Genomic DNA, 15,154 nt, shown 5'->3' on the forward strand with positions numbered 1-15,154 from the left:
TCCTTACAGTAACATCGTTCAAACAGCAACGCAAAGTGTAATTCATCTTGAAAAAGATTTTACTAGTCTTTGTCCCCCCCCGGCACTCGAGGGCGACACGCTCCCCAGCACTCCTGCCATCATCATTACACACACCTGCCTTTAACCTGTCACGCGCATCCCCAATTTATTGGACTCACCTGGACTCAGTCACCTCTGTCATTACCTTCCCTATATCTGTCTGGTCCCCTGCTCTGTTCCCTGCTTCTTCATTAATGTTCATATGTCTTTATATACCCGTGTGCTGACGCTGTTACTGTCTTGTTCCCTGTCTGTTCCGGATTAAATGTTTGACTCCCAGTACCTGCTTCTCATCTCCTGCGTCGGTCCTTACAACCACTGCTTAGATTTACTCTTATTGAAAGAGTAAACAGCTGACTTCTGGATGTGCTCCCAGACAGAATAACCTCCCTCCGGATGCTTATATGACACTGTTTTTCTATTGAAGTGTTTCAAACAAGTTAGCTGTGGCACACTCGTTCTCCAGCGCTCCAGGGGCCTCTATGCGACTACAACTTGCGTTTGTTTTCAGGTCCTGAAGATGAGCTACAACAGAGTGAAGGAGATCAACAAGGACATCTTCCAAGGCCTGGAGGGACTGATACGACTCCACATGGACCACAACCGCATTGAGTTCATCAACCCGGAGGCGTTCTACGGTCTGACCACGTTACAGCTGGTCCACCTGGAGGGCAACCTGCTCCAGCAGCTCCACCCGGATACCTTCATCACGCTGAGGCACAGCCAAGTGTTCAAGGTGTCCTCCGTTAGGAACATTCACCTGTCTGACAACCTCCTCGCCAGCTTACCCAAAGACGTCTTCACTGGCTGCTCTCAGTTGGAGAATGTCTATCTCCACGGCAACCCCTGGTCCTGCGACTGTCGCATGGCTTGGTTCCCAGAGTGGGCGGAGAGAAATTCAGGTAAAGATATAGTATATTTCTCTCTGCAACATTCTGAATGTTTCACTAAACTGAGTAGGCCCCCAGTTCTGTTGACAGTTACTGTACATAAAAAATGGATCATAAGTTGGAATAAACCAGGGAAGACCAGGGTACATCTGGTGGAATCTCTACATGCATGAATTTAAACCATGAAACAGAGTGAAAAACATTTATTTATTCAGTAAAGTGATGTTGCGCGTGACAACCTCCAACAGGAAAACCATGCTTGTCCAAAGAAGACAGATAAATCTTTTTGAGGGACAGATTGTTGGAAACACAGCTGTTTCACTTTTTTTCAATCTCAGCGTGACATGTAGTACTTAAAATTACTAAAAGGTGGGAACAAAGGCTCTACTGTTTTATCAAATAATGACATAAGCAAATGTAAATATATCTCCAGATACTTATTGATTATTTCTTAATACCAACTGTGATTTAGAACAGTATCATAAACAACATTTTGAAGGAGTGTGAAAACATGGAAATTAGGGAACCAACCCTTATTAAATCATGACATAAAAATGTAAATATAAATTCAATGATGAACTTGTTTTTCAGCTGTGCTGAAATGCAAGCGAGACAGGAATTATGCCAGAGGTCAGGCCTGCCCCATCTGTGAGACCCCCGCTCCCTCTAGAGGCAAGAGCCTAACCCAGCTTCCACGTGATGCCTTCACCTGTACCAAGCCTTGGATCCACCCCCATCTGAAGCAGAGGAACGTCAGCCTGGACGAGGGGGATTACACCCCTGTCTCCCCCCGGGACTTCATAGCCCCCATTGGATCTCTGCAGATGAATCTAACAGCTCAGTTCCACAATGACGCTAGCCTTACCTGCACAGTCCAGAGCCCATCAGCCATGGAGAACCTGACTCTAACCCAGGTGGAGGAGGGGGAGAAGAACGTGACCATGCTCTCCACCACCATCTCTACATGGCTGGTTTGTAATATTGACTATGAGCACATCCAACAGCTCTGGCGCATCCTGGCTACATACAGTGACGTTCCCATGAGGTTAGAGAGAGGGTTGATGCTCTCCAGGACCCCAGACATGATCTACAAGTACAGCCAGATCAGACCAAAGGAGGGACATGATGAAATCCACACAGACATCGAGGCTGAGATTAAGGCTTCACCTGCATGGTTGATGCAGGGAGAGGTCAACTTTCAGCTGGACCGCCCTACAACCACATTCTCCACCTTGCACATTAAGTACAGGTCAGTGGTCAACCTGCGAGTGGAGAACAAGGTGTCGCAGGCGAGGGACCGTTACAGCTGGACCATCATCAAACGAGACAACCAGACCCAGACTGAGCACTCTGTCCTCATAGGTGGGGTCCTACAGTACACAATGTGTCGTGGATGGGTAGAAATGTGCCCATATAATGTATGTACTGTAACATACTTTCAAGAGCTACAATATAGCAATGTGCATTTAAAAAAAAATCTATTTATTGATGTGATTCTTGTTGTGATTTTAAGGTGGGGTGGTGGAGCTCAACTGCAAGACGTTTGGGGAACCAAAACCCTCTGTAGAGTGGATCTTATCGGACGGCAGTAAGGTGCGGGCACCCTACTCCAGCGAAGACCGCAGGATAGTGATCACCGCTGATGGCAAGCTGACCCTGAGAGGAACAGACACCTCAGACACTGGGCTTTATCGCTGCATCGCCACTAACTACCTGGACGCAGACGTGCTCAGCTTCCGGGTCACTGTGCTGTCTCCCGATGTGGAGGAGGTAGAGGTCAACGGGGTCAAGCTCTCACGGCCACTGGGCCAGAGCCTGGTTCTAGACTGTGGGTCTGCAGGCAACCCTGAGGCCTCGGTCCAGTGGATTCTACCTGACCACACAGTGCTGGATAAATCCTATGGGAACAGGAAGCTCTATAGGAACGGGACTCTAGGAATAAAAGATCTGACCTCCAGAGACCGGGGGTTTTACAGGTGTCTCAGTGCTAACTACCTGGGGGTGGACCTGTTGACGTCCCAAGTGACTGTCACTGGGGAGGGATCCAGAAAGGTGACAGTGGTGGATAGAGAGGGGTCAGGGGCGGAGGCTGGGGTTGAGGTTGACGGGGCCATAGAGGAGAGGGAGGATTCCCACAGTGAGGTACCTTCCTCCAGCCCCTCTGACAGAACCATCCAGGAGTCCAGGACCATCACATTAGACAGGCCCTACCCCAGACTCAGGTCTTCCTCTCAGGGCAGAGGATCAGGGAGCTCTTGGGGGAGAAGGAGGAGCCCAGCCAGCAGCAGGCGCATATGGAGCAACAGGAGGGTCTTTGATCAAGCCTCCAGGAAAGTAGACCTCCAGAGATTTGCAGAGTTCATGAAGAAGGCCCAAGGTGGTTCAAAAACAAAGACAAAGAGTGCGAAAGAAAAAGGAGATTCAGAGCCTGACATGTCTGGGGACGGTGATGCTGGATCTGGGGAGGGTCTGTCTCATGAAGACGGACTCATTGTTTTACCAACCAGCGTTATGCCAACCACAGAGACTCCAGATGAAAGTATGATGAGTGTAACTGCAAGCATAGAGAATTTAAACAATCAGAGTAATGTCATGGCAACCACCGACAACAGTGAAACCAGTGTCATGACAACCATGGAGATCCCAGATGACAGTCGGACTAGTTTCACTGTAACAACAGAAAATACTGACAGAGTGACAACAGTAATGACAGATTCATACACCCGGTCAGACGCCACACCCATCGAGTCCACATTCACCCACAGCAGCCACAGTACCCGGAGTATCAATGAAACTCAGGGTGAGGCCGTCTTTCAATACAGCCCCAGAATTAGTGGGTCTAGTGGTGAGTTGTCCCCTTTGGAGAGGAACATGACAGTACCTCTGAGACAACCCGTCACGCTCCTCCTCGCCGTTAACAACACCACAGATGAGACCCTGATCCAGTTCTCCAGAGAAACACCTGCAGAACCAGATACCTCCACCGGGGCGGCGCTATCGCTCCTCACCGACCCCAATGTCACCCCCATGATGGACAGTCCCAGATCACCCAACAGAGAGCCTGAGATCCACACAGCCACTGACCCAGACAGCCAGACCACCTTCACTGCAGTCACCACCACAGAGAGAGAGCAGGATGAGATCACCTTCCACACCACCCAGAGGATCAAGTCCCCCCGTCTGCCTGCAGGCTCCACCATCATCTCCCGCCAGCAAATCCATATCATCCCTCCTATGAAGGGCAGAGGAGGAGGAGGAGGAGGAGGAAGAGGAGGGGGCCGGAGGAGGAACTTCCCTGGCAGGAGGAGGTTCATCAAGCCCAACCGGATCACAGACATCCAGTCCATCCTGAACAAACTCAAACAGCCCAACATTGTGAAGAAGCAAGGCAACAGCACAGTTCCTTACACTATGGATCTGACCACAGGTAAGTTATGTCATGTTGTTGAAATATGATATGTAGTTTCTACACTATGGAGCTGACCACAGGTACGTTATGTCATGTTGTTGAAATATGATATGTAGTTTCTACACTATGGATCTGACCACAGGTACGTTATGTCATGTTGTTGAAATATGATATGTAGTTTCTACACTATGGATCTGACCACAGGTAAGTTATGTCATGTTGTTGAAATATGATATGTAGTTTCTACACTATGGAGCTGACCACAGGTACGTTATGTCATGTTGTTGAAATATGATATGTAGTTTCTACACTATGGATCTGACCACAGGTAAGTTATGTCATGTTGTTGAAATATGATATGTAGTTTCTACACTATGGATCTGACCACAGGTAAGTTATGTCATGTTGTTCAAATATGATATGTAGTTTCTTGTCTTTGATGTTGACATTATCTTTGTTGGTGAGAGACTTGAGCCATGAGGAAGAGCCAAAAGATGATGATGGTGATGATGATAGCCATGATGATGATGATGATGGTGATGATAGCCATGATGATGGTAATGATAGCCATGATGATGGTAATGATAGCCATGATGATGGTAATGATAGCCATGATGATGGTGATGATAGCCATGATGATGATGATGGTAATAATGATGATAGCCATGATGATGATGGGGATGATGGTGATGATGATGGTGATTGTTATTGTTGCTGCTTTTTCAGATTGTGACTGTGATGAAGATGAGAAGAAGACAGGTGGTCAGCGGGTAGTCACACCAACAACATTGTCTAAAATGCCCAACTTCCCTAGCTCCTCTCTAGGAAGAACAGAGAGACCCACCACCACCCAGCCCACTTCCACTCACTCTCAGTCCAGAGGTGAGGTATCCAGCAGCTACATGACCTCCACTAATGCCCCAGAGTCTGACCCAACACACGACCCTATGACGAGCACAACAGATGAACCAACAACCTCCACCATCACAACCACAACTGCCTCCAAGATCGTCCATGGTAAGATCATCCGGGGCAAGCTGTTTGGGAACAGGGACAGGCAGAGGGAAATAGTCAACAGACCACGTAAACCAGCCAGGCCCTCAACCACCCCAGAGGGCTCAACAACAGTCCAACCAACCACCACCACAACTACAACCACAACCGCACTGCCCACCCAGCAGTCTCTGGCTGAACCTGTGACCGAGTCACCGTCTAGAGCAGGTAAACACCCGGAGACCCCAGAAAGCTCATCAGACAATGACTATGGAGATTCATCGCCTGACTCTGAGGCCTCGACCACACTCCAGCCTGGCACTAGCCGTGGAACTACAACCCCAGCCTATGACTACAGGTCCTCCCCCACCACAGAGTCTTCCCCAGACACCCAGACCATCGCCTCCCCATCTGCCCCAAGAGAAGACACAGATGAGGCCTCATCCTCTGTGTCTGAATCTGGAGGGTCAGCGGGGTACCTATCCCGTAGATTTGGGGGAAACCGGAGACCAAATGGAGGGTCAGCGGGGTACCTATCCCGTAGATTTGGGGGAAACCGGAGACCAAATGGAGGGTTAGGGGGCAGGAGGCCTTTCAGGGGCAGGAGGCCTTTAAAAAAAAACATAACAACTACGGAAGCCCCCAGCACCACCATAGAATCAACAGAGCCTTCAACCACCATGGAGACCACCACATATCCCATAGAAACCACCATGGAGACCACCATGGAGACCACCACATATCCCATAGAAACCACCATGGAGACCACCATGGAGACCACCATGGAGACCACCACATATCCCATAGAAACCACCATGGAGACCACCATGGAGACCACCACATATCCCATAGAAACCACTATGGAAACCACCATGGAGACCCCCACATATCCCATAGAAACCACCATGGAGACCACCATGGAGACCACCACATATCCCATAGAAACCACCATGGAGACCACCACATATCCCATAGAAACCACCATGGAGACCACCATGGAGACCACCACATATCCCATAGAAACCACCATGGAGACCACCATGGAGACCACCACATATCCCATAGAAACCACCATAGAGACCACCATGGAGACCACCACATATCCCACAGAAACCACCATGGAAACCACCATGGAGACCACCATGGAAACCACCACGGAGACCACCATGGAGACCACCGTGGAGACCACCACATATCCCACACGTACCGTCTCCAAGCCCCTGTACACACCGTCCAGAGAAACAGATAGGTCTGCAGTGACTGTGTCCACCGACATGACCTCTAAGGAGAAAACCACCACAGACTCCGATTCATACGATAATGAGAACTGGACAGATGAGATGACGTCCTCCACTAACCGTCCACGAGTCTATACTTCCACCACCAGGCCCAGAATGACCTCTACCACAACTTATCCAACCACCACCTCAAGGCCTTACACTACATCATCAACCCGCGTCCAGACTAACACCGACCCCATCAGAGTGAACACTAACATCAGGCTCCCGTCAGGGAGAGATAGCCATTACCAGATCACACAGAGACCCATGATCAGGAGAACCAGGCCCAAGGTGTCCAGTAACAGGGCCAGCAGAGGCCCAGACAAGACCCTGACCTTTGACACACTGACTGTTCTGGAAGCAGAGCAGGGGCACGCCAAAGCCCCCTACAGCAGCAAGGACATAGACGATGCCATCTCCAACGCCTATAGCCACATCATCGGCTATGATACGACAACGGCTAACATTGTGGGCTTTGAGCCGTCCACCAAGGACATGCTCACCAAGCCCAGGATCGTGGGAGGCAACGCTGCCAGCTTCACTGTCCTGTCCAACTCAGACGCCTTCCTGCCCTGTGAAGCCGCGGGCAGCCCTGAACCCACCATCAGCTGGAAACGCTTCTCTTCAAGCACTGGTATGGAAAATAACAGGGTATAGATATTAAGTTATAAAACTACTTTGGAATGAAGCTATACTGTATGTTCATTTATATATTCTCTCTCGCTCCCTCCATCTATTTCCATCTCTTCCATCTCTTTCTTTCTCTCTCTCTCTCTCGCTCCCTGCATCTCTCCCTCTCTCTCCCTCCATCTCTCCCTCTCTCTCCCTCCATCTCTCCCTCTCTCTCTCGCTCCCTCCATCTATTGCATCTCTTTCTCTCCCTCTCTCTCTCGCACTCTATTCCTCTCGCTCATTTTTCTCTCCATCTCTCTTCATCTCTTTTCTCTCCATATCTCTCTCTCTCTCTCCCCCTCCCTCTCTCTCTCTCCCTCTCTCTCTCCCTCTCTGTCTCTCTCTCTCTCTCTCTCCCTCTCTCTTTCTCCATCTCTCTCTTCCTCTCTATACCATTGTCTCTCTTCATATCTCTCTCTCTCTCGCTCTCTCTCGCTCGCTCATCTTTCTCTCTCTCTCTGTCTCTTTTTCTCCCCATATCTCTCTCTTTCTCCATCTTTCTCTTTTTCCATCTCTCTACCATTGTTCCTCTTCCTCCCTCTCTCGCTCCCTTTCAGGAAGCACAATGACCATCAACAGCAAGATGGGCAAGTTTGAGGTGTTCCCGAATGGCACTCTATCCATCCAGAATGCAAACATCAAAGACCGTGGTCAGTACCTCTGCCTGGCAGAGAACGTGCAGGGTTCGGACAAGCTCCTGGTCACCCTGTCTGTGGTGGCCTACCCCTCACGCATCCTGGAGCCCAAGGTACGGGAGATCAAGTCCCACTCAGGGAAGACAGTGGAGATGAAGTGCAAGGCAGAGGGTCGCCCCACCCCTCTGGTCTCCTGGATCCTGGCCAACCTCACCCAAGTCAGGGGCCACAACTCGGGCCCCAGAGTGTCAGTGACCCCAGAGGGCACTCTGCTCATCAAGCAGGTGTCTGTGTATGACCGGGGCCACTACAAGTGCATCGCCAGTAACCCAGCAGGAGCCGACACTGCCATTGTCAGACTGCAGGTGGTGGCAGCACCCCCTGGCATCCTGGAGGCCAAACGACAGCAGGTCCATGCCGGTGTGGGTCAGAGCCTGTGGTTACCCTGTACCGCGCAGGGCAGCCCCCAGCCCACCGTGTACTGGGTCCTCTATGATGGAACGGCGGTGCGGCCCCTGAAGCCCTTTGTGGACCCCAGGGTGTCTGTGTTCGCTAACGGGACGCTCCACCTGACCGATACGGCCGGCACGGACAGTGGGAAGTACGAGTGCATCGTCACCAGCTCTACAGGGTCGGAGCGCAGGGTGGTGACGCTGACGGTGGAGAAGAAGGAGATGGCTCCTGAGATCGTGGAGGCATCACACCGCAGGACAGAGCTGGCGTATGGGGACCAGCTGAGGCTGAACTGCTCAGCCACCGGGGACCCCAAACCCAGGATCATCTGGAGACTACCGTCCAAGGCTGTGGTGGACCAGTGGCACAGGTAATGATTACTTAGTCTGTATTACACATGTAATCCCACAGACTATTCTGAGACGTACAGGCACAATCACACGCCAGCAGATAAACATCCACACCCTCTGAAAGGTATCCAGGTTCTTTGTGCTACAACACAGCTGTTTAAAAACACCAAAATAGATGTTATTGTAACTTCTCCCCAAATGATTTACTTGTGTTTCCAGTGCAGAGAGCGTCGACTGGGGTTCTTCAGCGAGAGGTATTGTGCCTCTCCAGTAAAACGTTGAGTTAGTCCATCCATGCACTGAGCACCTAAAACCCTGAAGTTTGAAAATGTACAGAAATGTGGATGGAAAACAGAGAAAATAAAGACAGACTGAACACATCATGTAAAGACTGCTTTGTTATACTGTACAGTATCTCTGTTTTCATTTTAAACTTCTGGCTTAGGGTCTCCATTTTCCCCTCATTTTCAGCTTCCTGCATTGACCCTCAGGGTGCTACCCCTAACATAGGGAATAATAGTGTTTAATGTTTTTATAATAGTCAGATTAGTCGATGCCCATGTGTTTAACATCAGGAGAGAAGGTAAATAAGATGAGATGAGCTCCTTGAGCGTGTGGATTTAAGGTATAACCGATCTGATAGCTCAATGGAAAGGGTATTATCATGATTAATGGAATCTAGAAGAAACTGGAGCTGCATGTGAAGTCCTTTAGATCTGAAAATGTAAGTTGGAAGGAAAAGGATGTTTGGCTTGCTTTGTCTGAGTGTGTTTATAATTAACAGTGGACTTTGTTTTCAAAAGAATAGCGTGCCAGTGTTCATGTCCTCTAAGACTGATGTTTTGGTGACAATAATATTTCAATTTATACAGGAAAATGATTTATTCGTTTCAGTACCAACATTTTAACACGCAAGTGGGCTTACATGTTTGGACCTATCCAGGAAAAAGTTTCCTTTGTATTGATATTCAGACAACACCGCTAATGATCATTAGCATGAACTAAACATCTGATCTACAGCTGTTAATTAATTAATTAATGAGCTGGAATCTCTCCAAGGACAAAAGGTACACTATAGTCTTCCACTGAACCCCATAACATATCATCTCATGACAAGCCTTAGCATTGCTTTTGAACCCAATGAATATGACCCAGTAGAATGACCTTATTCAGCCTCTTAATGTTTTCTCCATTAGCATTTGTTCTTAGCTGGGGAAAACCTGAGACCAGAATAACTGAGTGGGTATTTGCCAAAATAACAAGCGAAGACGACGGCATTTAGACTGGATATCAACATGAACAAGTTTTATTTTATTTGAGCAAGGACCCAGTCAGGGTTCTTTAAAGAGGAACTTGAGAGAACCAGAAGAACATTGGCATGCTGGTGGAGGACTTTATATTGCTCCTAATAATGTAGTTGACATTCTGCCATGGATCCTCTCTGCATGCAACCACTGAAAATAGAGCTTGTACATATTTCGTGACAAAGACTTATGTAGAACATTGGCCAAAAAAAAAACTAAACACAACGCTTCTTTTGTGAATGTAACAGTAAACAAAAGTCAGTGTCTAATGGTTTGATTCACTGGTCAGTTCATTGAATCATTATTTCCCACCTATTTCATTAGCTGCATTTTGTAAATAATGACACTTAGTGGAATGCTTTCCCCCTCCCTGTGTTTCTTGTTTGATTTAAACTGTTATGGTGGCTGGCTTGGCAACCCTGACGAGTTTTCTATTAGTGATTTATTATTGTCTGCAACTGTAGTAGGATTCGGAACAAACCATTATTGTGAGTCATCGCCAACGGCCTTGATAAAAGACAGACCCAGGTGAAATACACATATGCTGATCTGCTGTAAGTCTAGCATCTCTCTGTCCCTCCATCCCCCCGTCTCTGTGTGTCAGTTCCATGAGCATGGGCCCTACCTAGTGGACATTCTGTGGGTTGTAGCAGGCACACCATTCAACGTATGTTTTTTTAATGGAGATGGATGGAAGTACCAAGCAGGAGGAGAAGTCATTAGACGCTGCTCACTAGATAACAAGACTGCTTTTGCTGAAGCTGCAGAATGTTCCAATTAAAACAGAAAATATTCCCCAGTAGTCTAAACCCTACATGCCTATTGTACATCTGCATAGTATTTTAACACGGAACATGTTTTGTAAAATCAAACATAAGAAATGTAATCTTTGAACATTTTTTAAAGCGTTGAAAATCGAAACAATATTATATCTAATAAAATGGCATTGTTTCTTTCCAATGCTTTATCGGTTATGTGTTGCTATCTTCAAATGATAACTATTTTTTATCTCTTTATCAGGATGGGAAACCGGATCCAGGTCCTGGAAAACGGCACCCTGGTCATGGACTCTGTGAGTGACAAGGATGCTGGGGACTACCTGTGTGTGGCGCGCAGCAAGGTGGGAGACGACCTCCAGCTCATGAAGGTCACTGTGTCCATGAAGCCAGCCAAGATCGAGCCCAAGATGTACGGCAAGAAGCGGGTCCCCTACGGCAATGACCTGAAGGTCGACTGTAAGGCATCTGGAACCCCGGAGCCAGAGATTTCCTGGGGCCTGCCGGACGGCACCAAGGTCAACAGCGCCCTACAGTCAGACAGCAGCAGTGGAGGGGGACGCGCACGGCGATACATCCTGTTTGAAAATGGCACGCTCTATCTTAATCAGGTGTGCAATCTTACAGTGGCCTGCTACTCTATAGAAATAATGGGCAGTATTCATTGGTTAACTCAATGTGACTAGATGTAGTCCTCTGACTCTGAACTGCTGGTGTTGTGTCTGTATACAGGTGGGCATGGCGGAGGAGGGAGACTACACGTGCTATGCCGAGAACCAGCTGGGCAAGGACGAGATGCACGTCCACATCACCGTGGTGACGGCAGCGCCACGGATACGTACGCCCAGCCGGACCTACGCCCAGGTGAAGCCTGGAGGCAAAATCCGCTTTGACTGCGAAGCCACGGGCGAGCCCAAGCCCAAAATCCTGTGGATGCTCCCTACTAACGACATGATCGCAGCCTCCAACGAGCGCTATCTGATGCACGTCAACGGCTCCCTGGACATCCAGGACGTTAAGCTGGTGGATGCTGGGCAGTACGTGTGCATGGCTCACAACACCGCCGGGGATGACAGCAAAGTTTACAAGATGGATATCGATGGCAACCCTCCGGTGATCAACGGCAACTCCCAGAACAGGATCGTGGTGAAAGACACGGCCACCAAATACTCCAGGAAGTTCATAGACTGCAAGGCCACTGGAGACCCGCTTCCCAAGATCACCTGGATCATGCCGGATAACATCTTCCTGAACGCTCCGTACTTCGGCAGCAGGATTAACGTCCATCACAATGGAACGCTTGAGTTTCGGAACGTCCGTCCGACGGACATGGCGGAGTTCATCTGCATGGCGAGGAATGACGGAGGAGAGGCAGTGATGGTGGTGCAGTTGGAGGTCACAGACATGCTCCGAAGGCCTATCTTTAAGAACCCCTTCAACGAGAGAGTAATGACCCGTATGGGGAAGACCACGGTCCTGAACTGTTCTGCAGATGGTCACCCAACACCAGAGATCATCTGGCTGCTACCCAACGGAACCCGCTTCACGGGGGGCCCCAACCGGGGCTCACGCCAACACCTAGGTGACGACGGAACCTTCGTCATCTACAACCCCAGCAAGGAGGACGCTGGGAAGTACCGCTGTGCCGCTAAGAACTCGGTGGGCTACATTGAGAAGCTGATAGTTCTGGAGGTGGGCCAGAAGCCTTTAATCCTCACCAGGCCCAGAGGGATCATACGCAGTGTGTCTGGTGACCCTCTGTTCCTTCACTGCCTGGCTGATGGTAGCCCCAGACCCAGGATCTACTGGACCATCCCTGGAGGCCACACCCTGGCCAGGCCGCAGGTCCATGGACGCCACCAGTTGATGGAGAATGGGACCCTGGTGGTCAAGGACACCACCCTCCACGACCGGGGAAACTATGTGTGTCGGGCGCGGAATGACGCTGGCGAGGCGATTCTCACAGTGCCAGTCATCATCATCGCCTACCCTCCCCGCATCTCCACGGGACCTCCTTCAACCGTGACAGCGATGGCGGCGGCACCCATACAGCTTAACTGTGCTGCCATCGGGATCCCAAAGCCAGAGATTACCTGGGAGCTGCCAGATCGCTCTGTGCTCTCCACGGCGGGGAAAGGGCGGCCCACGGGCAGCGAGCTGCTCCACCCTCAGGGCACGCTGATCATCCAGAGACCCACTACAGCAGATTCTGGCACCTACAAGTGCCTGGCCAAAAACCACCTGGGCACAGACTCACGGGTCACATATGTACGTGTGCTGTGAGGACCAGCGCTGACTAAAGGGGAATATAAAACCCCTGGACTATAAACTCTAAACAGACACAGTAACTTCACAGTGCTTCTTATGATGTACAATGTCAGGAAAGACTCTTTTCCACATGTGGACTTGTGAGGAGCGGGGTTTGTGAAATAGTTTGATCACGGTACAGCTCACATCAATCAAACAAGTAGCAGAACAGGATTATTAAGAGAAGGAGGAGGGAACGGAGGAGGGGACGGAGGAGGGAACAGAGGAGGGAGCGAGGGAAAAAGAGAAGCTGTACAGAGGAGGGTCTGTTCTTTGCCAGGAAAGTCGTGACTAGCGAGGTGTTATTCTTATTATAACAGAGTCAGAGGTCTGGAAACCCACGGCTGGTTCTCATTTGAGGTGTTTTTAAAAAGGGGCTAGAGGGTGGGTCTTACAGTGAGGCTACTTGTTGAGTGTTTTGACCAGACACTTTACTATTACAGCCTGTGGGGTGAGAGGAAGAGAGAAACTCACTATATTCCCTCTGGACACTTCCTCAATGTTTTATTTTTTTGGGGTGTTGGTAATGACTGATTTGCTGCAATGACAGAAACATTCTATTATCAGAATGTTTCTAACTATTTTGCTTTTCAAGACATTTCATATTTCTTGTGAACAAATCTTTATAAACAGGCAGTATATTTTAATGAAATCTGCCAAATATACATTTTTAATAAACATTTTACACTGGATTGTCATACAGTTTTTCTAAACAAATTTCTCACATTTCTAACTGTTTATATTTTTTAATTAACATTGTTAGTTTGTCATGTTGTTGTCTATCTTCCCCTCTCGGGGTTTGACAGTGCTTGTATCAATACAAATGCAGGAGTTTGATTGGTGTTAATAGCGACTTTTATGGAGGTGAAATTATCACTTACACAGTATTCAGTGGCATCGTATGAACTGTCACTAAAAGTAAATGCATTATTGGTTTTATGTAATAATATTCCTTTTGTAACTATTATCTACTTTGTGAATCAATGGTACGCAGGAGATGAAATTAAACCAAAGATGGAATGTGTTTCTTGTACTGTATTTTGTCCTGTTTTGACAATGTGAAGCTAATTGAGCTGAGTAAAGCAAGGTGGCTGAATGGATTTGTTTTGAGCAACTTGGTCTCAGAGCATTTTGTAATATTATGTATGTAAATCTGAGACACTCCATTTAGTATGATATGTTAAGTTTCGTATGTTATGTATTAAATTGTGACCCCTTTTGTATGATATGTTACCAATTACAATTCGTATTATATGTTACGAATTAGCAAAAAGATACAATGTATTACGAATTTGCGAATGTACTACATATTACGAATTTGCAGAACGTATTATATATGTTACGAATGAAAGCTAGGTGACTAAAGTTAGCTTGCTGGCTAATGTTAGCTAGGAATTAGGGTTTGGGTTAAGGTTAGGGGAAGGATTTGATAAAAGGGTTAAGGTTAGGGTCAGGGGAAGGGTTAGCTAACATGCTAAGTAGCTAAAATATAGTACGTAGTTGAAAAGTTCCGTTTTTTGTTGTTTGTTATTTATGAATAGCCAGGGGAATACTCCAACACTGACATAATTTACAAGTGAAGCATTTGTGTTTAATGAGTCCACCAGATCAGAGGCAGTAGGGATGAGCAGGGATGTTCTCTTGATACACTCATGAATTGTCCAATTCTCCAGTCCTGCTAAGCATTCAAAATGTAACGAGTACTTTTGGGTGTCTGGGAAAACGTATGGGATAAAATGTAAATCATTTCTTTAGGAATGTAGTGTAGTAAAAGTAAAAGTTGTAAAAAATATAAATAGTAAAGTAAATGACAGATACCCCAAAAAACTACTTAAGTAGTACTTTAAAGTATTTTTTACTTAAGTACTTTACACCACTGGTATGAGGGCACAGCTGGATTTCTTATAAGCATCCGAAATAGTGTCCCACTCTTTGAAAGCGGCAACTCTTGCCTTTAGCTCGGTGCGGATATTGCCTGTAATCCATGACTTCAGGTTGGGATATGTATGTATGGTCACTGTGGGG

At 47.9% G+C, this 15,154-nt stretch overlaps 1 protein-coding gene across 4 annotated transcripts in view; it reads left to right on the forward strand.

The window, feature by feature from the left end:
• The window catches only part of LOC115163790 (immunoglobulin superfamily member 10), a 16,875-nt gene extending 2,722 nt beyond the window's left edge, over positions 1-14,153 (forward strand). For 3 of the 4 annotated variants that reach the window (XM_029715961.1, XM_029715962.1, XM_029715963.1), the window contains 7 exons: positions 572-962; positions 1,542-2,312; positions 2,464-4,377; positions 5,086-7,266; positions 7,862-8,762; positions 11,067-11,433; positions 11,555-14,153. In XM_029715961.1, coding sequence (XP_029571821.1) covers positions 572-962; positions 1,542-2,312; positions 2,464-4,377; positions 5,086-7,266; positions 7,862-8,762; positions 11,067-11,433; positions 11,555-13,105 — 8,076 coding nt within the window. In that variant the 3' untranslated portion in view covers positions 13,106-14,153. Of the gene's footprint in view, positions 1-571; positions 963-1,541; positions 2,313-2,463; positions 4,378-4,442; positions 4,750-5,085; positions 7,267-7,861; positions 8,763-11,066; positions 11,434-11,554 lie in introns of those variants that run through there. The other variant, XM_029715964.1, reaches the window with a different exon arrangement.
• The last annotated feature ends 1,001 nt before the right edge of the window (positions 14,154-15,154 follow it).

This window comes from Salmo trutta, chromosome 26, assembly GCF_901001165.1.
Source record: "Salmo trutta chromosome 26, fSalTru1.1, whole genome shotgun sequence".
NCBI lineage: Eukaryota > Metazoa > Chordata > Actinopteri > Salmoniformes > Salmonidae > Salmo > Salmo trutta.